The sequence below is a fragment of the Haliotis rufescens genome, unplaced genomic scaffold, assembly GCF_023055435.1.
Source record: "Haliotis rufescens isolate VD_foot unplaced genomic scaffold, xgHalRufe1.0.p SCAF_64, whole genome shotgun sequence".
NCBI lineage: Eukaryota > Metazoa > Mollusca > Gastropoda > Lepetellida > Haliotidae > Haliotis > Haliotis rufescens.
Window position 1 is genome coordinate 633926 of NW_025964355.1, and position 26879 is coordinate 660804.

The window sequence follows — 26879 nt, forward strand, 5'->3', positions numbered from 1 at the left end:
ATAGCCATAGAATAGTTTCATCTTGGAATCTCCCATATCACTGGGGATCCTCTTCAATTTAAATGGAGTTACTCGTTACGATTCCGAACCTTCACTTGACTGTGTTTATGAACCATTGTCAAATAGTGGTGACATTAAATCTAGGAAACAATACGCGAAATCGCGCATGCACAGAACGGAAAATTTGGTCAAGGCATTAAGTAATCCGCATGCGCAGAACGATTGATTTCAGTACTTCCGCTAAGCGCTTCGAGTGCAGCGTCAAACGCGGGCCTGTAATCTAACACGCGGGGACTGACCAATGAAATCTGAGAAGTAGAAATACCGGTAGACGCTGTTGCTTGATTGACAATGTCAATCAAGAAAGGGAGGAGCTTAACGCTATCGTTCTCTCCCAGTAAATTCCGATGTCAAATAACGACGTTATTTGGACGGAAAAACGATGGTTTGAAAACGTCCAAATAACGTCGTTTTTCCGTCCAATGACCATATACGGAAAAAAACGACGTTTTCGTGTTTGCAGTGTTAAACTACAGGCATGCCACACACAACAACTCATCTGTAGATACGTTTCCGCTGCGAATAGATAGTGTGGTAACTATATTGTCTGTAGATAGTCTGCAGATATCTCGGTGCACGGGCTGTCCTGCGTTCTAAGGTGCGCTGTGCAGAGATTCCGTTTGTTTGTTTGTTGTTTAACGCCGCGTGATGGCGTGACTTTCGGAATTGAAATGTTAGTTTGTTTGTTGTTTAACGCCACACTCAACAAAAACCAAGCCATAAGACGCGGTATGTAAAAAGTCTTGACCAGACAATCCAATAATTGACATGAGCATCGATCCACGCATTTGGGATACGGTGTTTGTTTGTTTTTTAACCCCGCACTCAGCAATATTACAGCTCTTGACGGTGGTCTTTAAATAATCGAGTCTGGACAAGACAATCCTGTGACTGACATCATAAGCATCGATCCAAGCAATTGGGATACGATGACATGCATCAACCATGTCAGTCTGCCTGACCACCCGATCCCGTTAGTCTCCATTTACGACAAGTACATGTTTAGTCTCCTTTTACGGCAAGCATGGGTTGCTGAAGACCTATACCACCCCGATCTTCACGGGTCGATTCCGTCCTTTGGTGGCGTCAAGACTCTTTGATCATAAGTTCGAATCCCCGAATACAATCCTCGGTGTGTCAGCACCTTACCCATGCTTACTAGTCATCGCTAGACGACATACTGACACGCCATCATATATGGCTGAAATTCCCTTCAAAGATGCATTAAACTTATTTAATGTTGTTTAATGTGCCATCTTTCTGTTGGATAGGTTTTGAAACAGCTCGTTTAAACATAAATGGTATCTGACAGACCCTCGTGTCGTAATCTCGATATATCAGACAACACAAACATATTTGTTATATTTGGTTTGCATGACGTATAAACGTAGTGCAAAATGTTTTATCATACCTCCATGTCAGAATTGGTTCTCGTGATCTTGATAAAATACCATGTATCCCGCCTTGGAGGAAAATACATTTATGTGCCGGAGAATAAGTTCATTATACCCCTCCACGGAGAAATCAGGCTTCACTCAGATTTCTGAACAGGAGAAAATCACTCATCACTCGAAGCAAAAAGCCGCATACTTTTTCAGGCTCAGTGAAAGTCAGCTCAATCGAACAGCTGTCGTGGAACAATGTTAATATGACATGAGCGTGGTTATACGAGGGTTTGAACGTGGGTCTCAATGGTGTCACACATGTTCCGGATCTGACGAGTAGAGATGAGAGTGAAGGTGTCAAATCCGTATGCACGCTCAAAACAGATGCTTCATTACAGTTCACAAAGTGGGATATCGGATACAACATGGGACTGTGGAACGCTCTGCTGCTGATGGTTATAGTGTGTGTATTTCCAAACGAAGGTAAACACATTTCTTTATTTTAAAAATGCACTATTTAATCATTAAGGAATGTTAGGATCATCGTTAGATTATCAGTCACAAACGAAACGTGTCATTGTTGACATAGCAAGCTGGTGCATGATCTCACATTTAGACTTACACGTACACAACGTAGTCGTACTGTTCCAAAAGAAATCACACACCTGGGATTCAGAAGAGTGAGTGAGTGAGTTAGTGAGTGAGAGAGTGAGCGAGCGTGTGAACGAGTGAGTAGAGCTAACATTGCTTGTTGATATAGTCAAGCCATATCACAGAGGGTTTCACCTGAAATGGCTTTGACATATTGTAGGTTTAGTTTTGTTTGTTTGTTGTTTAACGCCACACTCAGCAATATTCCAGCTATTTGACGGCGGTCTGTATATAATCGAGTCTGGACCAGACAATCCAGTGATTGACATCATCCATCTACGCAAATGAGATACGATGACATGCATCCACCATGTCAGTGAGCCTGACCACCCGAACCCGTTCGTCGCTTCTTAAAACAAGCGTAGTCGCCTTTTAGGGCAGGCATGGGTTGCTGAAGACCTATTCTACCCCTGATCTTCAAGGGTCCATATTGTAGGGAATCGAACCAGGGTAACAAGCTAACGTTACATCACTACTAGAGTACCCAATCATACAAAGTGACCATGAGTGCCTGTACCGCATAAATGCCGCTATATTTGATACATCATGGCGTGTTAAATATGTGGGTAGAATGTCTTCACTGAGACAATTTAACCCCGATGATAAAACCCACGTACACAAGCACGGGTATGGTTGTGATAGCGATTCGATCCTATTATCAACTATTTATTTCTCGGAAAGAGCACCCATACATATGGAATACTGTAAGGGACATTCTCGCGATCTCGCATTCTCGCGATCTCGACCTTTGGAGACGAGGTAAATATGCCCAAAACACGAGAATGCGAGATCGCGAGATCGCGAGAACGCGAGATTTTGGCCAAATCTCGCGTTCTCGCGATCTCGCATTCTCGTGTTTTGGGTATATTTACCTCGTTTCCAAAGGTCGAGATCGCGAGAATGCGAGATCGCGAGAATGTCCCTTACAGTATTCCATACATACATGCTATTTAATAATATACCATTTTCAATGTGTACACAACGGCAGCATTAAAAAAGAGTAATGAAAATTGGATACGTAGATATTGATTAATGACGTACATGTAAATGTATTATAGACATGGTTAAGGGATTTAGAGAGATCTTGTAGATCTCTTGTAGATCTCTTACACTGTCAGTGGTAATACATTTTTTAAATTGGAACAAATTTGGAAACTTAAGATATTGTTTATTGAAGAGTTTATAAAAGCTTCTACTTTGCAATAAATTAAGTACCTAGTATGGCAATGATTTACGCATTATTAGTCTGATTCTGTTATTGAGCGGATGTTAACGTTTATCTTCCACACCCCAGGAGCCCGGTGCCAACTAGGCTTTGTGCCACACAAGCATTCCTGCTACTGGTTCTCAAATGAGAAAGGATCCTTTGCAGAGGCTACTGTAAGTTATAATATATATAATTCTAAACATATCTACTACAGAGCCTTTTGTAACGTTACTGAGGACATGAATGTTGTAACCTTGATTAAACAATTTTTGAGCAAAAGTCGTATGATGCTCTTTAAATTCTTCGTGAGAAGTGCATGCTCGATTGTACCTCAAAAGGCTGGAGCTGCTGGAATATTGCTCGTCATAAAGGGAAAGTTTACATTAGGAAAGTTGAGTTCATCCCTCTTTCGGTGAGTTTTATTATCACTCTGTATGCATAGATCTAAATACGAAACAGATGAGGCCATCTCACTGGTATCTTCTTTTTATAGTTCACGTTGGTAAATCGGTTTTTGGACCATATCAGATCATCGATATACTTGAAGCATGAGTTAACGTCTTTGCCATGTTCCCTTGTTTTGATTTTGACAATCCGAGCAGAAATTCCGATTCATATTCATAAAGAAACTGATCACCAAGAAGGGGAGCACAGTTTGTGTACACGGGGTGCCTACTTCTTGCCCGCATGTTTTACCCAAAAATGTACATGGAATGTTATCAATGAGGAAGTCCAGCATTTCACATATTATTTTCTCAGTAAACTGGAGATGATTTTTGCTTTCAGATATATTTATAACGATTTTTTTCAACCAATCAGACAGTCTGGACCTCTGAAAGATAGATATGAAGCTATATCTGCGGTCACCACGGTTAGTTAATAACGTTCCATGAATCAGGGAATGACGTTTTTGTTTTGCTCTTTCGACTACAATAGAAAGTAAACTCTGACTCAAACATAAAGCGTTACAGATGAGGATAATCCTGAGAATACTCCAAGCAAACGCAAATAGAACAGTGAAGCAGCTCGGAGAAAAATATGACGTTCCTCATATTGAAACAACGCCTTGAAACTACTTTTTTCCCGACAACCATCACCTTCTCAAATTAATTCGATTTAGGGGCCATCATGTGGAACTCGCCTTTTAAAACTCTCTTAATGACACTGATGGATATCGCCAGGAGTGTATCATAAATGGACATCAAGCTGCACATCCATATGATTCTGCCCTACGATACTACGATACTATATCTACATCATGAATGTACATCAGTTGTGGAATTTCCATAATTAAATTTCTTTTAACGAGAATGGCTAAATCTTTCTAAGTTTTTCTATTTCTTGTTGACATCAAATTTATACACTTTGTCTTGATGGATAACGATGATAGTATATCGGTAACAACATATTTCTCCTTGACCTGTAGTAGGGACACACTAGATAAACATGGTGTTCATCTTCGATCTCCAAGTTACATTTTTTCACAAATGAGGCATCTTGAATCATACACTGTTTTCACTGTAGCGTTGCATTTGTATTTTCAAACCAAGTTTTCTCATAAGATCCTTATCAAAATTTGAAATTGTATATTATTCATGTTCGAGTAAAGTTTTATACGTTTCATAATATACAAGAACTACAGAAGTATTTTTCTTTAGAAACCAAGTTTACATTTGAATATCAATGCGTGTGCTACGGAATATACTCAAAAATCAGATTCATCATCTAATTCATGGGATATCCAGACGCGTGAGAATCCTGTTTGGAATAGTAACATTTTAACATGTGACGCCCAGTTTACTCCTGCATTATCCACATGTACCTTTGACCCGTGAAGATCCGGGGTAGAATAGGTCTTCGATTATTTACAGCCCGCCGTCATACAGCTGGAATATTGCATAAAACAACAAACCAACCAACATGTACTTTTAGCATGTCATAGAAAGCCGAGGATAGCATGTTGGGTTTATACGCACCAGCCTACAGCAACACGTCATGCAGCGTCAGAAATACTTAGCACACAATATGAATATCGCCCCACTTCCCCAAGCCCAGCATGGTTGATGTGCGTTTACAAAGTAAAATGAATCTTTTGAAAAAATCTCTTTGCTCTTTTTCAACACTTTCCCTAACAGTGTATCGCCAGATCTCACTGCCATAGCATGCAATAGGGCCTATCTTTGTCTCAAAAATAGAAACAATTAATGAAGGATTCGGAGATTTCCTGATATGATTATATATGGGAACACATGCTTTCTTGGCCTATACAGCTAACGTCACACAACTTTTGACCATACTAAACGTGAAGAAAATTATAGACCAATATATTTATAATAAGATACTATATTCATTTTTGTCATGGCCATAAAACCATTTTTCTACACTTTTGACATACGAACCCTCAGTCATATCAATTTCAAAGATACCATTTGCTTCACTTTCCATCATATCAGTAGCCTACTGGTTGATTAAAAATATGAAAAGTACAGGACGAAGCATACAGCCTTGTCTAACACCGTATGACGTTGAAACGACATCTTTCTTGACTTTCCAGAGCGTACACAAGCACAAACATTTCTGTACATTTCCAAAACATTATACATTTAACCATGAATACCCTTATGTAATAACATATGAAACAACGATTCCTATCAACCTTACGGAAATCAATGTAAGATGCACAAAAACGACGTTAGGCTTTCGTAAATATTTCTGAGCAAGTCATTGCAAGACAAAGATATTATATATCGTAGAATATTCCTTTCTAAGCCCAGCTTTAGATTGGGCTAACAATTTATTTAACTCGAACCAATGTCGCAGTCTCGACTCAACTATTGATGAAAATACGTTTGGACACCTGTGAATCCCTAGACGTAGTGATCTACTTCGTCTTGTTCTGACTTGACCTAAACTGTTGTCATCTTTAGCTTTAACATACACTTTATCACCAGTTACTAGCTTGTCGTGTGATAAATAGGCTTTCTTTTGTGTTTCATGAGCTTTGATCATAAAAAGGATGAGAGATTTACGAATGTTTCTAACAACCTCTGTATAGTCGTTTGTCTCTCTGAAAACTTTATTAAGTTTGAGATGTGTTATTACACACTAAATCTGGCTGTAAATGATGAAAACGTCAGAATTATTGCACCACTTTTCAATCCATGTGCTCTTTCTATGTGAATGATATCAGTTTCAGTTCATACATGTAGTTTATCTTGTATGAAGGACCTTGCTTTTAGCTCACAAATTGTTTCTTCTACTCTGTGCCTCTGTATTATCCAGTTTCAGTACTAAATTTAGCCCTTTTCTTTCAGTTCTTTATTTTACTCTTAAAATTTTCTGTTTTCTCTTCATCTCTATGGATAACACTTTAAACTACTTTAACTACTCAAAACCGTCTTTTGGCTTCGTTGTCAATTTCAACATTGATGATGTTATAATGTACATGAAACTCGGACCGTGAAGATCCGCGTAGAGAATAGGTCTTCAGCAAAACATGCTAGCCGTAAAAGGCAACTATGCTACAACTGGATAGGGTGGTCAGGCTCGCTGACTTGGTTGATGCATGTCATCGTTTCCCAGTTGCGTGGATCGCTGCTCATGATGTCAATCACTGGATTGTCTGGTCCAGACTCGATTATTTACATACCGCCTCCATGCAGCTAGAATATTGCTGACAGCGGCGTTAAACAACAAACAAACAAACAAACTCATGCTATAGTTTCCTACAGGCTGTTTGCCGCTACTTAAAGAGTCGCCTGGCTGAGATAAATAACCGAGATGAGGATGAATTCGTCACAGGTCACATCAAGCGTCATGGGAAGTGTAAGTAGGAATTGTTCACAGCTACTATCCCTTGAGGGTCTCGTTCTTATGCGTGCCGCCCCGTGAAGATCCGGGGTGGAATAGGTCTTTAGCAACCCATGCTTGCCGTACGAGGTGACTTACGGGATCGGGTGGTCAGGGTCGCTGACTTGGTTGATGCACGTCATCATATCCCAATTGCGTAGATAGATGCCCATGATATCGATGGGGATGTCGGGTAGCCTAGTGGTTAAAGCGTTCGCTCGTCACGCCGAAGACCCGGGTTCGATACCTGATATGGGTACAATTTGTGAAGCCCATTTCTGATGTCCCCCGCCGTGATCCGGAGGAGAATAGGTCTTTAGCAACCCATGCTTGCCTTATATTAAGAGGTGACTTACGGGATCGGGTGGTTTTCCTCCTGTATTAAGCTGACATGAGATAAAACTGAAATAGTCACTCACACATACACCCATGAATATCCGGGGTAGAAAAGGTCCTCACAAATATACCCGTGAATATCTGGTGTAGAAAAGATCTTCACAAATATACCTGTTAATATCCGGGGTAGAAAACGTCTTCATCAATATACCCGTGAATATCCGGTGTAGAAAAGGTCTTCACAAATATACCTGTGAATATCCGGGGTAGAAAACGTCTTCACCAATATACCCGTGAATTTCCGGGAGAGAATAGGTCTTCACCAATATACTCGTGAATATCCGGGGTAGAAAAGGTCTTCACCAATATGCGTCGAGTGTAGGAAGTCAAAAGTAGCGTTGTGTAAAGCAGGACTCGCTTATCTTGTTAATTTATAGTTAGTCTGAAACATACCATTTAATTGCAGCACCTTACTACCTTCTGGGGGGTACCGATCTGCGACTGGAAGGACGGTTTACTTGGGAGGGCCAAGTGACCCCTATGGTCTACCAGAACTGGTACCCTGGGCAGCCATCCAACTGGGGCGGCCAAGAGAACTGTATGGGCATAGACAAAACTATGGCCTACAAATGGAATGATTGGCCATGTAAGGACAGTCATAACTTTGTCTGTGAAAATTAGGGACAGCTACTGTACACGTGCGTAATAAATGATACAGGTCCAAATCAGTATCCATTGTTTGTTGGTTTTATTATTGTGTTGTCATGTGCAACACATACTAAAAAGAGGAATAGTTTCGGCGTATGTATTGACACCGTTATTAAGCAAGTGATGTACAGAATGTGAAGTAGGAAGGTGAAATACATGTGGATAATGGATGTTTATACAAGGTTGAATGATCATAGGTTGATCATTACACAAAAGAAAATGTGTTAGTATAAACATAATGTATAAACACCAAAGTAGACAAAATTCATGGATAACAACTTCTTTAATACTGTAAAGGCGACGTTTCGCTATAGATCCTCATACCGTTGTACATTGTACAGAATATATATAACAGTAGAGGATTAACAGTAACAACAATGCTCACATGAGTGGGATAACATAAGTAAGTTTTGACAACAGAAGAAAAATACTGTCACTACATGATGGACAGAGAACACACAGGTGGAAGCCAATGGGACATGAAGCCAATTAAACAGGATAAGTTTATATAGGTGTAGTGATTATTGCTTAATGAGTTCATAGTAGGCGGATGGGATAAAATAGCCTCATTCAGTCTTGCTTGACAACGGTATAAGGATCTATACCGAAACGTCACCTTTACAGTATCAAAGAAGTTGTTATCCAAAAATTTGTCTACTTTGTCATCCGTCAACTTCTAAGTAATGCCTAATCAAACAATTAAAGTATAAACATCAATTATCCACAAGTTATATACTAGTTTCCACAGATGCATCTCTCTTGATCATCATACTAAATTCTAAATGCCACTCAAAAACGTTATACTGAAACACTTTAAACATACACATAATCAACTTTAACTCTTAATCAGAAAATATTTGTTTTTGTGTTTAAGTCCATCTCCAATGAGATTCGAACTCTTGCGACGAAATTGTTGTGTTTGATTACCTCATGCCTAAATACCCAGAACTACTTAATTTGTTTTCAGTGTCCATTTTTCTAAATATTACGCACAAAAAAAAACAATTTGAGTTTTCTCTCATCTGAGATATTTGTCCTAAGTTATCGAACCTTGTTCCGAGACCAAACTGATTTTGTCTTACAATTCATTTGAAAAACGTTTACTATGGAAAAATACATTTAGCTGTTGTGCCTTAACACTGAGGCGGGACATGTAACTTAGGACCCGTGAAGATCCTGGTACAAAATAGGTCTTCACCAACCCCGCTTGATATAAGAGGCAACTATGCTTGTAATAGGCGACTAACCGGATCGGGTGGTCAGGCTTACTGACTTGGTTGATGCATATCATCGTATCCCAATTGCGTATATTGATGCTCATGGTGTCAATCACTGGATTGTCTGGTCCAAACTCGATTATTTACATGTAGACCGCCGTTTAAAAATGAACAGAAATTACAGCACATAAATTACAATGGCAGTACACAATAGAGCGGTAGTACAATATCCACCGACAGTAAATAATATGATGGCAGTGCACGCGGTCAGTATCAAATATAAATATACAGTGGTGATAGCAAAAGTCAGTGATGATAATATATATTCACCAAGTGGCGACAGTGGCCAAGCTTCCATGATGGGCTAGGCATGGAATCAGTCATGGTGAGCGATCCTCACATGAAAGCTGGTTCCGATGGGATACAAATTCATGAGAGATACGCAAACACGCTATTGTTCCCTTACATAAAACCTACCCAGCAAATGAAAAGTTCAACACACTGCCCTCTCCAATCCATCGGCACTAGAACATTAAAGAAGTTTCCATATCATACTACCATTGTCCGCGGTGTACCGGACCAGAAATTTACACACCACACTAGCATCTAAAGTTCCTGACGACTGATCACTGTCCAAACACAATGCAATCAGCGTCTACCGAATCCCAACAGAAAAAGATCTCAGCTATAATCAATTTTAAACAATAAGCTAAACTGCCATATAACAACACAGGGGCTATAGATCACTTAGAAAGGCTACCCTACCAGGGGACCATAGGGACTCACGGTACCTCAGCTACCTTCATGGTACCCAATCAGGATTTACACCACCCCTCTAGTTGTTGGCGATTGTCAAAAAATGTAGTAAAATAATTAAAACAAATAATTATTCTACGATTAAAATATTACTCGGAATAACCTTACTGTGAATGGTGAGGTGAGGTGAAATGGGGTTTAACGTCGCGTCCAAGATTATTGCACTTATATAGCGACGTGCATGCTCGTGTATATGTGTGTGTGTTGCTGCTTGTACTAGTCCAGACTGATGCCGATTTATAGTGCTAGCACACTGAGATACCATGCCGCAGTTTAACATGAATACCCCACTCAGACACAGTATACTGACTCCGAGCCGACCGGTCCTTGTTTTAGCCCCTTAATGCCGAGCGCCAGACAGGGTAACAACAAGTACCATCTTTTAACGTCTTTTGGTATGACGCGTTTGGGGATCGAACCCCGGAACTTCCGCTCTCCGGGCGGACGCTCTACCACTAGACCACGGAGGCGGCCTACTGTGAATGATGTGCCCTGACATACCTTCTTAGGGTAACAAGTATTTTATGCTACTTCAACCCCCTTTGAGGCTAAAATCTCAGTGAAATTTAATTTGCTAACATGTAAATATTTACTTCAAATGAAATGATTACGTTTAAGTACACCCTTTTCATGACATGCGGTAACAAGGATGCTCAGATGATATACGCAAACAGAATTAATTTGTCAACCAGATTGACCCATTAGTAACAGTCTCCTGGACGTACAACTTCAGACAAACTACAAACTTATTAAATTTACATTTGAAATGCTACTAATATATCATTTGTCTAAACATAAACTATTCATACAACAGTTCAACAAATCATTTCACCATTTTGACAAACTTGTGCAACTCAGTTTCGATGCACAGGGCCAGGCATGATTAGCCGATTTATAGGACCGGGTCCATCTTACCATTTTGTAGGAGAAGTAAGGGACGAAGTGGGGTATTGGGCACAGGACAACTATTCCTGGAATACTCCCGACACAGGGATGCAATCCACGGCAAACAGTTTGCCCACATTCTACCCCGTTCCCACAGGGTTTTATTTTGAATGTTGCTGTATACGTAGTTGATGACATAATTTGTCAGTGCCTGTTTGTTTTGCAATTTCGCGACCATTTTGTTTTCACCTTTCTCAGTTATATACCTATTAAATACTTGCGTTGCTGTCAAAATTCATAATTTACCAACGAACTTTACGTTGCATAAGAACATCACGTTTCGCGTACTGTGGCACCTAGTCGTTTTACTGAGATACATGGATAAAGCTTAATCGTCGATTATACGAAATTCATATGGGTATGAACGGAAGTTAGATACATTTGCTGTTTAAAAGTGTGGAATTCAAACATAAAGAGCAACGCCTTTCTATTTATCTATTCTATTTATTTATTACCCATATACACACTAAAAAGTAACAATACTGTCGCCGTTCAAGAATCAGCTGGTTCGTATCAATGCTGGTGTGAAAAAACCCAGTTCAGTTACTCCAGTTACTCCGTTAATATGTTGTTACGCGTGAAAAAGGTAGTTCTATGAAAAACCTTTCAAGATCACATTGTTGCTGTTTATTTATGTTTGATTTACACAGCGTACACTACGTAGCATTGATAAAAGTAGACATGGTTAAAAAAAGGCTTGGTTTGAGCAAAATATAGTCATTGAGAGGCACCAGCCGTCGCGCATTGACATGTATTTCACATAGAGAAGAGGAAACACGGAAAACCTGTCAAATTATTTCATGTGTCATACGACGAAATGACAAAACCTGTATCAACAACACAGAAGGAATGTACAGAAGTCATGTTTGTCAGAAAAAAGCTACGAAGGTAAACTTTAAAAAGTAATATTGCTGTCACAGTGTCGGAATTAATGACCTGACGTGACTCCGGTATGAGACAGCTGAGCTGAAACTAGAAACGACAACAGAACCGGTGTTGCAGTTTATTCCGAACAATAACTCCCATTGACTACTCAGAGTCCGAATCAATGAGTCCTCTTTGGGACCGGTAGATGACTGTCGATAGTTGAGTAATCCTCGTCGTAAGAAGATATGGTGAAAATGAAAACGCCTCCAAATATGGGCCCCGAGAGATGTTGTGTTTAAATTGAGTGAGTGAGTGAGTGAGTTGGTTTTAACGCCGCTTTTAACAGTATTCCAGTTATATCACGTCGTATCAGCTTAATGTGGAAGGAAAGCCCGAAGTGATGCAGGTCTCAGACGTTTACTACTTCGGTGAAACCCACGAGCACGGGTATGGTGCAGACAAACCTAGAAACATAATCGGGGCGAAGCGGAATTCGAACCCACAATCATAGGTTTCCTGCATGTTCAAGGGACGCAACTCTGCACAGCGAGTCCGTCAGTGTTTACGTCATTTCAAGAACACTGTATCGTGAAAACGTATCAAATTATGTCGTTCATACACTTATGACCGTCAATTTCGTGGTCATGTGACTGATCTCTCGTCCAATGGAAAAACAGTATATCGTGTAAACTTCAAATCAAAAACAATATTCGAGTCTGGACCAGACAAGTGGAATGATTGGCCCTTTAAGGACAGACATAACTTTGTCTGTGAAAATTAGGGCCAACTACTGAACACGTGCGTTTGTTTGTTTGTTGTTTAACGCCGCACTCAGCAATATTCCGGCTATCTGACGGCGGTCTGTAAATAATCGAATCAGGACCAGACAATCCATTGATTGACATCAGGACCATCGGTCCATGCAATTGGGATCGATGACAAGCATCAATCAAGTCAGCGAGCCTGAACACCCGATCCCGTTAGTCGCCTATTACGACAAGCATAGTCGCCTTTTACGGCAAGCATGAGTTGCTAAAGACCTATACTAGCCCGGACCTTCACGGGTCTTGTAGCACGTGAAAATTGTCAATTAATTCCCTGGATTTGTGAATGAACTCAGTGAGAGAAAAATAGTCCAGCTGTCTAATACAAAATGATATTTATTTAACAGAACGCCGTCATATAGCTGGAATATTGCTGCGTGCGGGGTTAAACAACAAACAAATAAACAAACACATTTAGATCTACACGTTAATATTGTTTGTCGCCATCACACCTGCGACGGCGGTCTGAAAACAAATGGACGCTGGATGCCTTATTTGTCACCTTTTATTCTAGTCATCACCATGAATTTGAAAAAAACCCACATGATGATAAATTATTGGAAAAAACAAATCGTCATGGTAACAGTGACGTCACAATGGTCTGTGTAAAGCAGGTCATGCGTATGAAAAGTCATGTAAATGGTCATCGTCAAGTGTAACTATAATATTAAAATTTTAGCAATTCCAATAGACAAAACACCCGAACACTTTTTTCCACAACAAATCAACTGTACTGAACTTCCTGCGAAATTGTGAAACTGCGGTGATGTTTCGAAAACAAAACAAGTTTGTTTAACCGTTCGTTGACAAGGCCAAGGTCACAACGTCCCATGACCACAGGCAGAGGCATTCCCCCGATGACAGTCTGTTGTCAAACTTTCTTTCACTGGAGATTCGTGTCTGATGACTTGTCAGTGCTCTGGTTTAGAAAATTTACATTTATCACAGACTTGGTGATTGTACTGGTAAAGATAGAGCTGAGTGTGCGAGACCGGCTAGCTGTCACATTGAAAGTTTGGGATGGAGGAGAGACGGTCGACGGTTGGCAAGTCGGAACACAGTGCAAGAATCACTAGGCCTGTCAATCAATTTACTGATGTGTTTGTGCTGCTCTTCAGAAATTTGTGAATAGTTATTGACACTCTGCACTCTGCACATTTCTGATTTGTATTATATGAGTAGGTGGAACATTTTTCTCAGAAAGAGTTTGGACCAGTTACTTTCGGGCGGAATGATTCGTCAACCGTTTGGTAGATTCAAGTTTTGCATTTGCTGCCATGCGTTTCATTATGGACCCAAGCTTGTTGATGCCAACAGGTTGTCGCTTAAACCAAGGATGTGTCGGAGCAGGAGCAGTTTTAGAACTTGTTGCCAAGTAGAAAGGCGCGTCATGGCCAATAAACCATTTGGTCTAAGGTTAGCATAGCGCTTATAAATACGCAAGGACCAGGCAGCGAGTGTCACCTGTTGCCCAAGTTTTCGGCGTGACATCCGAACATCCCGGATGGTTACACCAGTGCGTGTTTTGGTTTGTCGCTCAACAAACTGCAGGTACCATGCCATTTCCATCTTGAATTAACATCACGTCTCCCTACGCAGTCGAAAGTGAATTCAAAATTGACTCGGGAGTTTCGAGACCTAATTCCCCGGATTTCCATAATGTGTCAATGTCGTTATGACTAAGGGACTGCGCACGCATAGGTAAGTTTCCGAGACCTTCTTGTTTTAGAACTTTTTGTTTGGTTTTCAGTACCTCCCTGATGTGTGTAAACTCTATCAATCGTGCATGATTGATTTCCCGTAAATTTTTGTTTTGAGGTGCCTGTCTATACTGGCAATCATCCCCCTCAAACTCGTGGGCTCATAATCGGACCCGTCACCCTTTTAGACATTAATGAAGAATTTCCATAAAAGTTTACAAAGTTCATGGGCCGGGATAGCTTCTAGTTGTCTAAAGTCATTCTGCTTGTGCATGAATCGAGTGATGATTTTCAAGTCATACGCGGTCTTCCTGGAAGTGTTCATCACATTCTGATTTGTTGCAATGAAATTTGCATTTTCGGAATCGCCACAGTAGGTTGGCGGAGCAGGTATTACATCCCCCTTTAGAGGAACAGACACAATATAAAAAACGTCATCTTTGAACAGATCATTAAGATGGAAGAAACTGTTGTCATTATCAACAAAGGTGGGTGGGGGTAACATGGCCGAAACTGTCACCGGAATTCGTTGCATTCGATAGCGAGGTACCTGTTTCATGGAACCATCATCCAGTTTAACGTTGAACATGCTGTATGTCCCTAAGGGGTGAACAACCGATAGCACCCTTCCCTTTTTGACCATCAATTTTGACACAATCATTTACATTTATAGCTTCGGTTGCCATTGTGATAGGATCATTCACTTGACGATAGATTCATCGTCTGCTATATGTACTTTAATTTTCATGTCGTTTATCATTTCTAATTAATGAATATTTTCCCATCCATATATTTAGAACATATTACTTTTTCGATTTCATAATAATTTATCTGACCAAAAAGTATTTGTAATCACGCCCTGGTGAGAATCGGTACATTTTGACAGTAGCCATTTTGTTTGGTCATGTGATGTATCATGTGGCCGGCCAAAAATAGTTCCGTATGCACGTGATGTTATTAAACAATGTGTAATACCGCTGTAGGTTTATTAAACGGGTGATCGCTTGATCTTGCCCAAGCAATATCTCATATGGGAGCCAGTTTTGGATGATAAATGCTAATATCTGAATCGAGTGTATCTACGCCAGAGATGTCATGTGACTGTAATAAGTCACTCGAGAAATGGTCTTTACATTCGGTAGCTCTAAAATGCTCATTCTCTCCAACTAAACGTTTATACTGTCGCTTTCAAAGCCACTGACTAACACGCGGTGTATGTAACGCACATGCACGCTGTAATGTTTATATATTGTTGACTTGAACATGTATATGGAGCGTATTGAGATAGTAAACCCTACACGCGGTGTATGTAATGTACATGCACGCTGTAATGTTTATGGATTGATTATTTGAACATGTATATGGAGCTTATTGAGAAAATAAACCCTACACGCGGTGTATGTAACGTACATGCACGCTGTAATGTTTATATATTGTAGACTTGAACATGTATATGGAGCATATTGAGAAAATAAACCCTATTTCTTCGTTGGAAGATTGTTGAAGATTGTGGACGTTGACAAAATGTATCCAGTAGGAGAAAAGCTTTCGCCATCACCGATAACTATTAACCCAACAATGACGGCACACTGGTAACGCCACCCCTTTAATTTACATTTAGGACAAGTTGTTTCTGTCTGACAATGACTTCTTTATTGCAAACAGTACAACATGTTACTGACAGCTTTCAATGTAGGCGTCGAGGTACTGTATCAGGGTCACCTTTGCCGTGTACATCAGTTTCTTGCGGTTAAAGTGCCAGATAGCCATATCAGACTCCTCTGGTTTCGGTGCCTCAAAGTACATCATCTAGAAGAAAAACCCCAATCATAATCAATATGTCTTCACTTTTTAGAAACGACGACGTGGTTACAATGTGTTTTCGTTAATAGGGCCTGAATTGATTTAAGTTAATATGTTCATTCAAAAGGCACAACTTAAATACTGGACACTGAGTTGTTGTCCATATTTCGTAAACCATCAGCCTGGAAAATGGGCTTATTGAGAATTCTACATGGGTTCACTGAAGTGAGTGAATGGGTGTTGTTTTATGCAATTTTCCGTCTATAAATTGGTCTGGCTTGTAGGAAATCGAGCGTTGACCAGGCAAATCACTGACTGAAAGCATGAGCAACGATCCAGACTTCGGTCTGAGACAATCAGGGTCTTTATCGAGACCGCAATGACAGTTACTTACCTCAACAGGAAACTCTCCGAGAACTTTGTACATGAGATTCTGGTGATTGTCCAGTCTGTACTTAAGGCTGTCCTCTAAATTGTCCACGATTTCCTTCTTGTATTCCTCACAAGTTAGATGTGAATGATACAAGTACGAATACATATAATGACAATAAAATGTATAAAAAGTGACATTTTATTTAAAGAATACCCTGTACAACATTAATTGTTACTTAGAATCATAACAGTGCGATCTCATAAAATCTCATAAAGTGGACCCCAACGTTGGTTTTACGAGGGGCAATTGATAAGTTCTAAGCCTAACAAACAAAGAAAACAAAGTTAGTTTGATACCAAAGCTTTTTTTATTTTTCGACATAGACCACTTTAAGGTCAACACACTTCTGCCAGCGATGTTGCAATGCCATTATGCCACTTTTGTAGAAGTCAACTTCTTGGTCACTCAAAAAGTTGTTGACCGCTGTAATGACGTCATCATCTGACTGGAAATGAGTTCCAGCTAAATGCCTCTTCAACTGTGGGAACAGATGATAGTCCGACGGAACAAAATCAGGTGAATAAGGTGGATGTTGGAGAAGTTCAAAGCCACATTCAAGGATTTTGGCCATTGCTATCAGTGATGTGTGTGCTGGAGCATTGTCGTGATGATAAAGCACACCTTTCGTCAACTTTCCACGTCGCGTAACTTTGATTTTCACTCTTAAATGTCTCAGAAGTTCCACATAGTAAGCCCCTGTAACAGTACGGCCTTTAGGAAGCCAGTCCACCATGATCAAACCTTCAGAATCCCAAAACACGGATGCCATGACTTTCACAGCTAAAGGCACAGACTTTGCTTTCTTTGGAGTAGGAGATGTGACATGTTTCCACTGTTTAGACAGTTGTTTTGATTCAGGTTCAAAGTGGTGGACCCATGTTTCGTCCATTGTAACAAATCGTTTGAGAAAGTTATCTGGATCACCTTCAAAAAGCTTGAGGTTCTCCCCTGAGAGATTCTCTCTTTGACGTTTCTGATCAGCTGTCAACAGTTTGGGGACCCATCGAGCAGAAACCTTGTGCATTCCTAGAATATCTGTCAGAATGAAATGCACTCGCTCCTGAGAGATGTCCACTAAGTTGTCTATCTGTCGCTGTGTCACTCGTCGGTCGTCCATGACTATGCCCATGATTCGCTGTACCATTTCAGGTGTTGACGACACAACAGGTGGACCAGGACGGGGTTCATCATCAGTGCTCCATCGCCCACGTTTAAACTCTGCCACCCATCTTTCACTGTTGCATATGAGGGGCATCTTCCCCTAGTGTGGATAACATATCCTCATATATGGCATTGGGTGTTAAGACTTTCTTGTAAAGGTAATTAATAACAGCTCGCGTTTCCTGCTTCTCCATTTTAAGTCATCTCATAACCCCCCTTGCAGTCAATAGCTTATACTAAACTAAATAATGTGTCCAATACAACAATCCTCCTGTGTATGTCACTGTACTTGATCAGTCTATCACCACCACAAAGGAATTCATCCTTACCACACTCCTTCAGAGGTAGGCTCACAACTTATCAATCGCCCCTCGTACCTTCCATTGGGAATGTGACATCCCCCATGTAAATGAAGTCTCCAGTCAGACTCATTGGAGGTGGGAATTGCAATGAGGGTTTTGTTCACAGTGATGTCCAGGTTAGCCGCGAGCAACTGCTCTTCGAGCGGACGCAGATCGCACTGAGCAGCAATTTTCAGAACTGGGAAGTAATTATAGAGGCATTAGTTCTCTGGTATTCTATGTTTACAAAAACAGTATAACTGTAAATATAGAACTTTATAAAAATAATAAATGTTTCATATAAAAACCATTCATGTGAAAAGTATACATCCAAAGAAAATGATGTCTAAGCGCTTCCTCAAGACTTTGGTAATGGCATCAATATTTCTTGTGACCTTCCCGGGCGTCAGCACAGACCTTCATCACAGTCAAATTCAAATTCGGTACCATCAACCGGTAATATCCGTTTGTCAACATGGATATCACTGTAGCACTTCCCCTTTGATCTATTAAAACATTGTCTCCAACATCAAAGGTATCCATGTTGTTTGTAAACACCTACTCGCGTGCACCGGCGAAAAAAGTCCCACTTCCGGTTATCTAATTTACATATCGAATTTGCATTCTTATGTCAATAAGGTATGACATACATGGTTTTATTTCATATGCTAATGTCATAGATAAATGCTTTAGTTAAATAATAAATGCAGTTATTTTGTTGCTCAGGAATTAACATGTGACTCGCAATAAGTACAGTTTTTAATACAGCTTGTTATGTATTATTGATCAGCTTGAGCTATTAATATAGTATGAGTAACCTCCATCAACTTAATATTGCAATATAGCTCGTGCGATTAATGTGATGAAGACGGCAGTGGTGAAGTCGATTTCGGCTGTCCCTCATCCTGACTTTGCTGGAATAGTGGATGTGCCTGCGCGTCAATCGTCGACGCTCGCTGTCCGCACTAATGTGTCGCTGGTGTCCCAATGGTCTGTCGAGCAGTTTCCGCAGCAGTAACAAAGCGATCTTGAGGATGCTGTCGGACAATCTGAAGATCCTGAGGTCAGGTGGTGACTCTGGTCTTTCACTACGTGGTCGGTCATCTGTGGTGTTGGTGGTCTGGTACCGTTGCTGGAGCCTGTATATGATCCTTACGTGGACTTGAAATGCATTGGCTACTTGCTGGGCGGTTTGTCCAGCTTGCAATTGTCCAAGGGCATTGGTTTATGTCCATTTATTCATGCTTATTTCATGTTCCGTCTTAGTTTGTGGTCATTAATATTCAAGAAGAGTTTGTGTGTGTTATTCACACTCTCATTGCCAGCCTTTTTGAGACACTTCTTTTTACATTTTACATTGACGATGCTGGTTAATGTTCAGTAATCCGGCGCTGGTTGCTTTTGAATTTATTTGGAAAAAGTCACTTCTTTGGAACACGTTGCTAATATTCGTCCCTGTTCTCTTTTTATTAGCTTATCTGCTTTGTTGTGGTGATAATCATCCTAACCCAGGATGGGTTTAATGTAAAGTCTTGATAATACAAAAAGTCATACTGTTAATGTATTCTACATATTACCATTTTTAGATGTTTTCCAAACTACTCTCTACACTTTAACACTACCACACCTAAACACGACTTTTTCATATATTTATATCAACATTTAGTGCACCACGACTAACATATTTTACTTTAATATTGCCGAAGCGATTTAAATATAAAACGTCAACGCCAGAGAATAACTAATCTCCGACACAAAGTCCATAGGGGGCTAAACAGCAGGTAAAGCAGCGGGTAAAGCAGCGGGTAAAGCCGATAAAACTATTCCCTAATCACTACATGCATCTGTGCACATTCCGTGCAATAGGCGTTGAATAATCTGTCAACTATTATACCCAACTTCGTACGCGTGCTTAATAAGATAAGCAAAACGCCATCGCTCCAAGGTATCACCACTGGTTTGATGGCTAATCCATATGTATTTAAGATTGATACATGCAAAGACCGTGGTTTATATCACTTAACGAGTCGTGTGAAGCTGTGGCATACTTATTATGCGACCCCGGTGCATTACCTTGACGTTTACGTTAATAGCTGTCAGTAACTATGTGTACCTTTTGCAATAAAGAAGTCAGTCATTAATGAGCCATGTCAAAGCGCCATGTGGATGCAATCACAAAGTTAAAGAAGTTGGTAACTTGCCCAGTCCTCGTACTAACGTAATGAGTCTGTTTTCATCATCTTAGTTCAGGCTGTATATTAAAAAAAACAAATTTGTTTCAAGTATCCCCTCCATATTTAGAAAATCAAGATGCACCAATTTTATCACACTCCTATACCAACACCATTCCATCCAAATTACTTAACTAAAAAGAAGTCCTGCAAAATGTGTAGCAGAATGCATTTGATGGCATATCCAAGGGTGATTGGCAATACATATTAAGGATTGACACATCAATTGAAGTCAGTAATTTGTGAAATTTACAAATATGTCATGAAATATGCCATCTCGGTATGTATCTATTTCTCATAGAAAAATACTGAACCAAATTAAAAACTTCACAATCCTAAAATTTTAACATTTGGACCAGTTATCATTGTGGGCCCTTATTGTGTATTTAAACAGTAATGGCCACGTATTGTCTTCAGATAACACCCGTTTTTGTGCAGGTGAATCGATCAAAATCATGTGCACAGCACTATAGTGGCAAAAGTGGTTTTTCACGTGCAACTGGTCACATGGCCATAATACCGCACGTGTTTTCAGCCATACTTGTTAGCAGTCATTAACAAAAAAATAAAAAACACAAGAAAACAAAAGTCTTTACGGCCATTTGTCATGCCACGCCTTTCAAATGTGCAACGTGAACGTGCCATCGGCATGTTGCAGACGGGAAAGTCCGTAGCTGAAGTCGCAGGGACGATGGGTTGTAGTCGACGGACTGTTTATGATTTACAGACGCGTCTACAGCAAACGGGTACCACCGCTGATCGCCCTCGGCCAGGTCGACCACGTGTGACGTCACATGCAGAGGATCGTCAGATTGTCTTACGACACCATCGTAATCGATTTTGACGGCTTCATCAACCAGAAATGAACTGCTAGGGGTAGACTGAGTGCGCAAACTGTTCGAAACCGTCTGAGAACTGCTCACCTTCAAGCACGACGGCCATACTGCGGGCCGATTCTGACTCAGTTACACAGATTTCAACGTCAATTGTGGGCACAGCGACACTTACGATGGACTCAGAGGAATTGGAATCAAGTCGTCTTCAGTGATGAATCCCGATTTAATCTTCGATTTGCTGATTGTAGGACGAGGGTGTGGAGGCGCCGTCATGAACGTTACGCCCAGTGTTGTGTACAGGAAGTTGACAGATTTCGAGGCGGAAGTGTCATGGTGTGGGGTGCTTTCTGTGGCAATGCACGTTCCAGGCTTCTTGTCATCCGTGGCAACCTCAACGCTGCTGCTTACCGCGACCAGGTACTGGCACCAGAACTTCTGCCTTTTATGGCAGCACATGGACCCGGTTTGATCTTCCAACACGACAATGCCAGACCCCACACAGCAATTTTGACAAGGAATTTTCTTCAGAATGCGGGAGTCAACGTCATGGACTGGCCGTTAAGGTCTCCCGACCTCACTCCCATCGAACACGTCTTGGATGCTCTTGGCAGAAGTCCTCGCATTCTCCAGAACCAACCACAGAAATTGCAAGATCTTGGCACCATTTTGCAGCAACAAATTTTCTTCCCAATCATGTGTTCACAAGCATCACAAGGTCCATGCGGAGGCGTTGTGTGGCAGTTGTCAACGCACATGGTGGCCATACACGCTACTGAACTTGTGTGCCATCAGATTCTCGTGCTTGGTGCTTGGGACTTTTGATTTAAGCTGTTGATGTTATAACCGAATACCGTAGGTGCTTGGAACAAATTATGATTACCACCGTTAATGAAAATCCTTCTTCGGACATTAATGATTAAAAATTACCTTCTCTGATACATTTGTCCGTTGTATATCATATATGGGATTACTTTTAGAAATGTGAAGTTTTAGATTATTTTTTTTAATTGGACTCAGTTTATATGCCTCGCAATCAAATATGAAATGGAGTTCATCTTCAATGGTTATAGTATTACACATCCTACAAAATCGGTTGAAAATAATAGCTTCTTTACATCTGATATTACAACGCAACGGCAGTTCATGCAATCTCAACGAACATATACATCTTCTTAATTCTCTAACATTGATATTTGTAACATAATATTCAAAAGCCAACAATGACTTAATATTCTTATAATGTGCAAGTCGTTTTGAATCATTGATGTTCTAAAAAATATTTTTTTTCCATAATCCTCTGTCTAAACAGAAAATATGAAATATCTCCAATATCATGACTAACCCATGCATATCCATTGTTTAACAACAATCATATACAAGATGCCCATGTCTTCCTTCCCACTGAATCTAACTACTTAATTAGTAGGTAACATTGTCTTGGATAGCGATCATCCGACATTCTTAACAATTTACACCAGTACTTTACACAAGTTGGGTAATAATCTATGTAAAGTCCATGTATACCACAGTCTGGAGATACCATCACTGGTGATATCTCGATACGTGACAGGTTTTCGCGTCAACAGTTATTTCAGAGTTGCCCTAAAAACTGGGAACAATGCAAAGCGAATTGTGAATGAATACACAAAGAAAATAAAAGTTAAGCACACCCTAATATATTTCATTATTGTTTGGTCCCAATATTTGGTACAGTAATGAAAGATATAATTACGGGAAGAATTATGTTTTCTCGAGATTATGTAATTGGTCATGTGTTACGGAAGCTCACGTGCCATGCATGGTAAGCCCGTGCAGCATGCTAGCCTCGAGTATCTCGAAAAAACAGTATCGCCAAACGTTAAAATTGCTTTCTTAAGCTCGGTTTAAAACAGTTATTCCATGATATTGTGTGACAATGGCACGAAAGTGATTATCAAACGCCACAAAATGGCAAATAATCGGCATGCATAACGCAGGAATGTCTTGTAATGCCATTGGTCGGAATTTGGCCATGGTTATCATCACACTGTCATAAGCAGTTCAGTCGAGAAACATGCTCAGACCAGGGATGTACAGGATCGTCCCAGATCCGGAAGACCTCCTGTGACGACATATAGCGAAGACCTTCTTCGTCTCAAACGCCGAGAAAAAAAACACACCCTTTTTAACAAGTACTCATCTGAAACAGTTGTGGTTGCCCAATCGTCATTTCAGCACCACAACCTTCAGGAACCAGCTGAAAGAAGCAGGACTGGGGGCTTGACGAGTCATAAAGCGTTCCTTGTTGAGAGATCACCACAAAGCTGCTCGTTTAGCATGGTGTATTGCGCGACAGAACTGGAATCTGAGAACTTTGAGACGGATCCATTGGTCAGATGCAAGAAAGTCACTTTCGGCTCCACGTCACTGATGGAAGAACAAGAGATTGAGGCACCGTAACACGGCCTATACCCCCAGAAACATTAAACCGACTGTTGCATATGGCAGGGGCTCGGTAATGGTTTGGGGGTGTATCTCTCATGATTGCAGGTTGGATTTGGTCACCATAAGGGGCAACTTAACAGGGGCTCAGCACATCGGGGACGTTTTGAGGTGTTCCTCATTTTGACAACCACCCTCTTGCTACTGGACCTCAGTACATAGATGGCAATGCCAGGTCTCATCGTTCGCATGCAGTCGTGGAGTACATGAGGGCCAATGCAATAACGACTCTACCCTGGCCAGAAATGAGCCCAGATTTGAAACCCCTTGAACATGTTTTGGATATTCGTGGGCGGCACATACAGGCACGAGATCCTTTTGTACAAGATTTACGCCAATTGGAAGTGGTTGTTGTTGATCCATCAACAGATCCAACGTGTGACATGATGTTGAGACGTAGGGTGGAATGCCTCTTTCGGGCACGTGGCGGTATTACCCGCTACTGATCTGTTTCACGTGTCATGTCAAGTAGAGACTTGAAGGAACATTTTCACATGAAACATCAAACGTAACTCGTTTTCTTAATCCTGCAGCTCCATACTTTTTTAAGGTATTGTCTGAGGTCAAAAACACTACATGTGTTAGCATGATTTCTTGGTCAGTAAATTTAAGTCACAACTCACCAATACCTTCTTTATTTGTTGTGAAATGTTTGTTCTATCAATTGACATTGGTATCGCCCAGCTCCTGTGGTCAGTCATCCCATGTCATGATTTTTACCATTTGTCATGGTTTAGAAATACTGGCTGGCTTAACCTTTTTCTCTGTGTATAGCTTAAATTAATCATGGATGCTATTGAAGTGTATGCCAGTGGGCACAACAAGTGAATGAACCAGTTGAATGTCTTTCCGAGTGGCTCATTCGTAACATGGTTAAAGGAATGATTTACAAACTCCATCAAAATTCCTGAGCGTAATTCCTCGTGGCTCATTTATTATTCTCTAGCGTACGCTGTACATTATCATTACCCTGGTCAATGGATGTGTGCACTCAATTTTCATTCTCAGTACCCTCAGCACATCATGTTGACAGGCAAAAAGTCAAATTTAGAAAATTCTTCTTAGTGTCATTTATAGAATATGTGGAATACGTTTAGAAAAATAGGGTAACATGTTGATCAGCATGTCCGAACATCTGTCCCGTCCATTTTCCGTTTCTGGAGCAGAACTCCTAAACTGTTCAATATTTAGGAGATAAAGCTGATGTGTTTTGAAATATGATGTAAATCGATGAAATTTTAAGATACCTCTTATTTACATTTGGAACCTCGGGCTAACACAGTAGGCTTATCTCCTTTCCACCATGACAACAACGGCGGTTTGAAAACAGCGCTCTCTTGCAACGCGTTAGAACACAGGGTACCAAGGTCCGCTTTCATGAGAACATTCAAAACGAGGTCACAGATAGTTATAAATGTAACAAATATTACCAAAGTTCATACTGGAGGTTTCAGAAACACCCTGAAATTTCTTTTTTCCAATCAAACATTTTAAAATATCATTATGATACTTAGTTTGAATGTGTGAATCTTATAACTAGTTAGGAATTACCCCCACCCCGGTAAATTATAAAAATAAAACATTATACCTCCCCACCCTGTATTGGGAAATGTCCTTACTTGAGTGAGTTAAGATTTAATGACACGTCGGCAGTATTTCAGTCATAACATGACGTGATAAAGTTAAACATTGACAACAAATATGTTTAGATTGCATAAAACCAGTCTCCGAAGGACAGTTCAATAACTAGACTATCACAGATTTGAGGTCAAACTAGTTTGAGAACATGTAAAAGAATAAACTATCATTAAATAACACAACATAGAAAAGGCCTACAGATGATCATCAACCCAAGATCGGCCACCATGCTAGACGTGGGAACTTACATTACTTCTGCTACCTGCATGGTTTCCCAGCAGGATTTTTGCACCCTCCCTGATATGCAACTTTAGCCATCACTTACAATAACAAATACGCTGCGATTACAACTAAGGTAAGAATAACATACTTTGAAAGACAAGGTCTTACAATACCCTCTCAGGGAGACTATCATTTTACAGTACTTCATCCCTCATCAAGGCCATAAACAATCTCAGTTAATAATTAGACACTATCAGTTTATAAGAAGACCTATTTACATAAAAATGTATCAATAAGTTCTCTTTTAAAAAACGGATGATTAAATGAGAGCTGATATTGTTAAAAAGATACTTTGAATGAAATGGGACGTACGTAAATTATTTTACGTTACTTAAACCTCCTTTGAAGGTACACTCACTAACAATCTCAGTTACTAATTTATTCAAACACATTAAAATCCCTTTCTTTTTACAATACATATTATCAACATTTATCAATTAACTCAGAATAAACTCCCAGAATTTAACTAGAATATACATTAAAAAGATCCTTTGTGGATGAAACCTTGAAATATGTATCTCTTGTGATGGAAAAATCAACACAATCAAGCAGGACATGCTTGACCGTGATTCATTCATCACAAGGGATACAGAATGGAGGATCCTCACCTTTCAATAAATATTCGTGGGTATATTTGCTGTGGCCAATACGACATCGTCGATAAATGACGTCTTCAAATCTGGACTGACAAGCCAAGTAGGTGTAACCGATAATTGATTTGATTTCATGTAACTTATTAATACCTACTTGGGCGTCCCACTTGTTTTGCATGAGATCGCGTATGTAACATCTAATCACTGATTTGTAATAACTGTATGGTAAAAGAAGTGGTGTCACAGATTTGTTGAGTGCTGCTTTTGCCTTTTATGCCCACATTACTGGGCAATCAACAAAAGACAATGTCGTATTGGCCAGTTGAAAGATCATTGTAATGTTTTAAAATATTTATTTTCAATGCCTGAAGACAAGACAGTGAATCAGATAAGATGATAAATTGATTACATGCAGACTGTCGTTGAATGTTTTCCAAGGCTGTAAGGATGGCATTGGCCATATTGGCATTGGCATTGGCAGAGAAAATAGAGCTATTGTCTGGTATTCCAGATGA

General features: G+C 40.2%; 1 protein-coding gene and 1 long non-coding RNA gene across 2 annotated transcripts in view; both read left to right on the forward strand.

Annotated features, from left to right (window-relative positions):
• Window positions 1-1795: 1795 nt before the first annotated feature.
• Window positions 1796-8217, forward strand: LOC124127338 (perlucin-like). The gene is made up of 4 exons (XM_046490731.2): window positions 1796-1928; window positions 3391-3476; window positions 7035-7128; window positions 7955-8217. Exons 1-4 carry the CDS (start codon window positions 1871-1873, stop codon window positions 8167-8169), a joined length of 453 nt encoding a protein of 150 aa, XP_046346687.2. The 5' UTR covers window positions 1796-1870; the 3' UTR covers window positions 8170-8217.
• A 5493-nt stretch (window positions 8218-13710) lies between these two features.
• Window positions 13711-26879, forward strand: part of LOC125375974 — a 52601-nt gene continuing 39432 nt past the window's right edge. The window contains exon 1 of the long non-coding RNA XR_007218865.1: window positions 13711-14566. This is a non-coding gene — a long non-coding RNA (uncharacterized LOC125375974). The remainder of the gene's footprint in view (window positions 14567-26879) is intronic.

Coding starts and splice junctions, on each gene's coding strand:
- LOC124127338 (XM_046490731.2), top strand. CDS start 1,871: ATGGGACTGTGGAACGCTCTGCTGCTGATGGTTATAGTGTGTGTATTT. Junction 1,929..3,390: donor GTGTGTATTTCCAAACGAAG/GTAAACACATTT, acceptor TCCACACCCCAG/GAGCCCGGTGCCAACTAGGC. Junction 3,477..7,034: donor GATCCTTTGCAGAGGCTACT/GTAAGTTATAAT, acceptor AGTTTCCTACAG/GCTGTTTGCCGCTACTTAAA.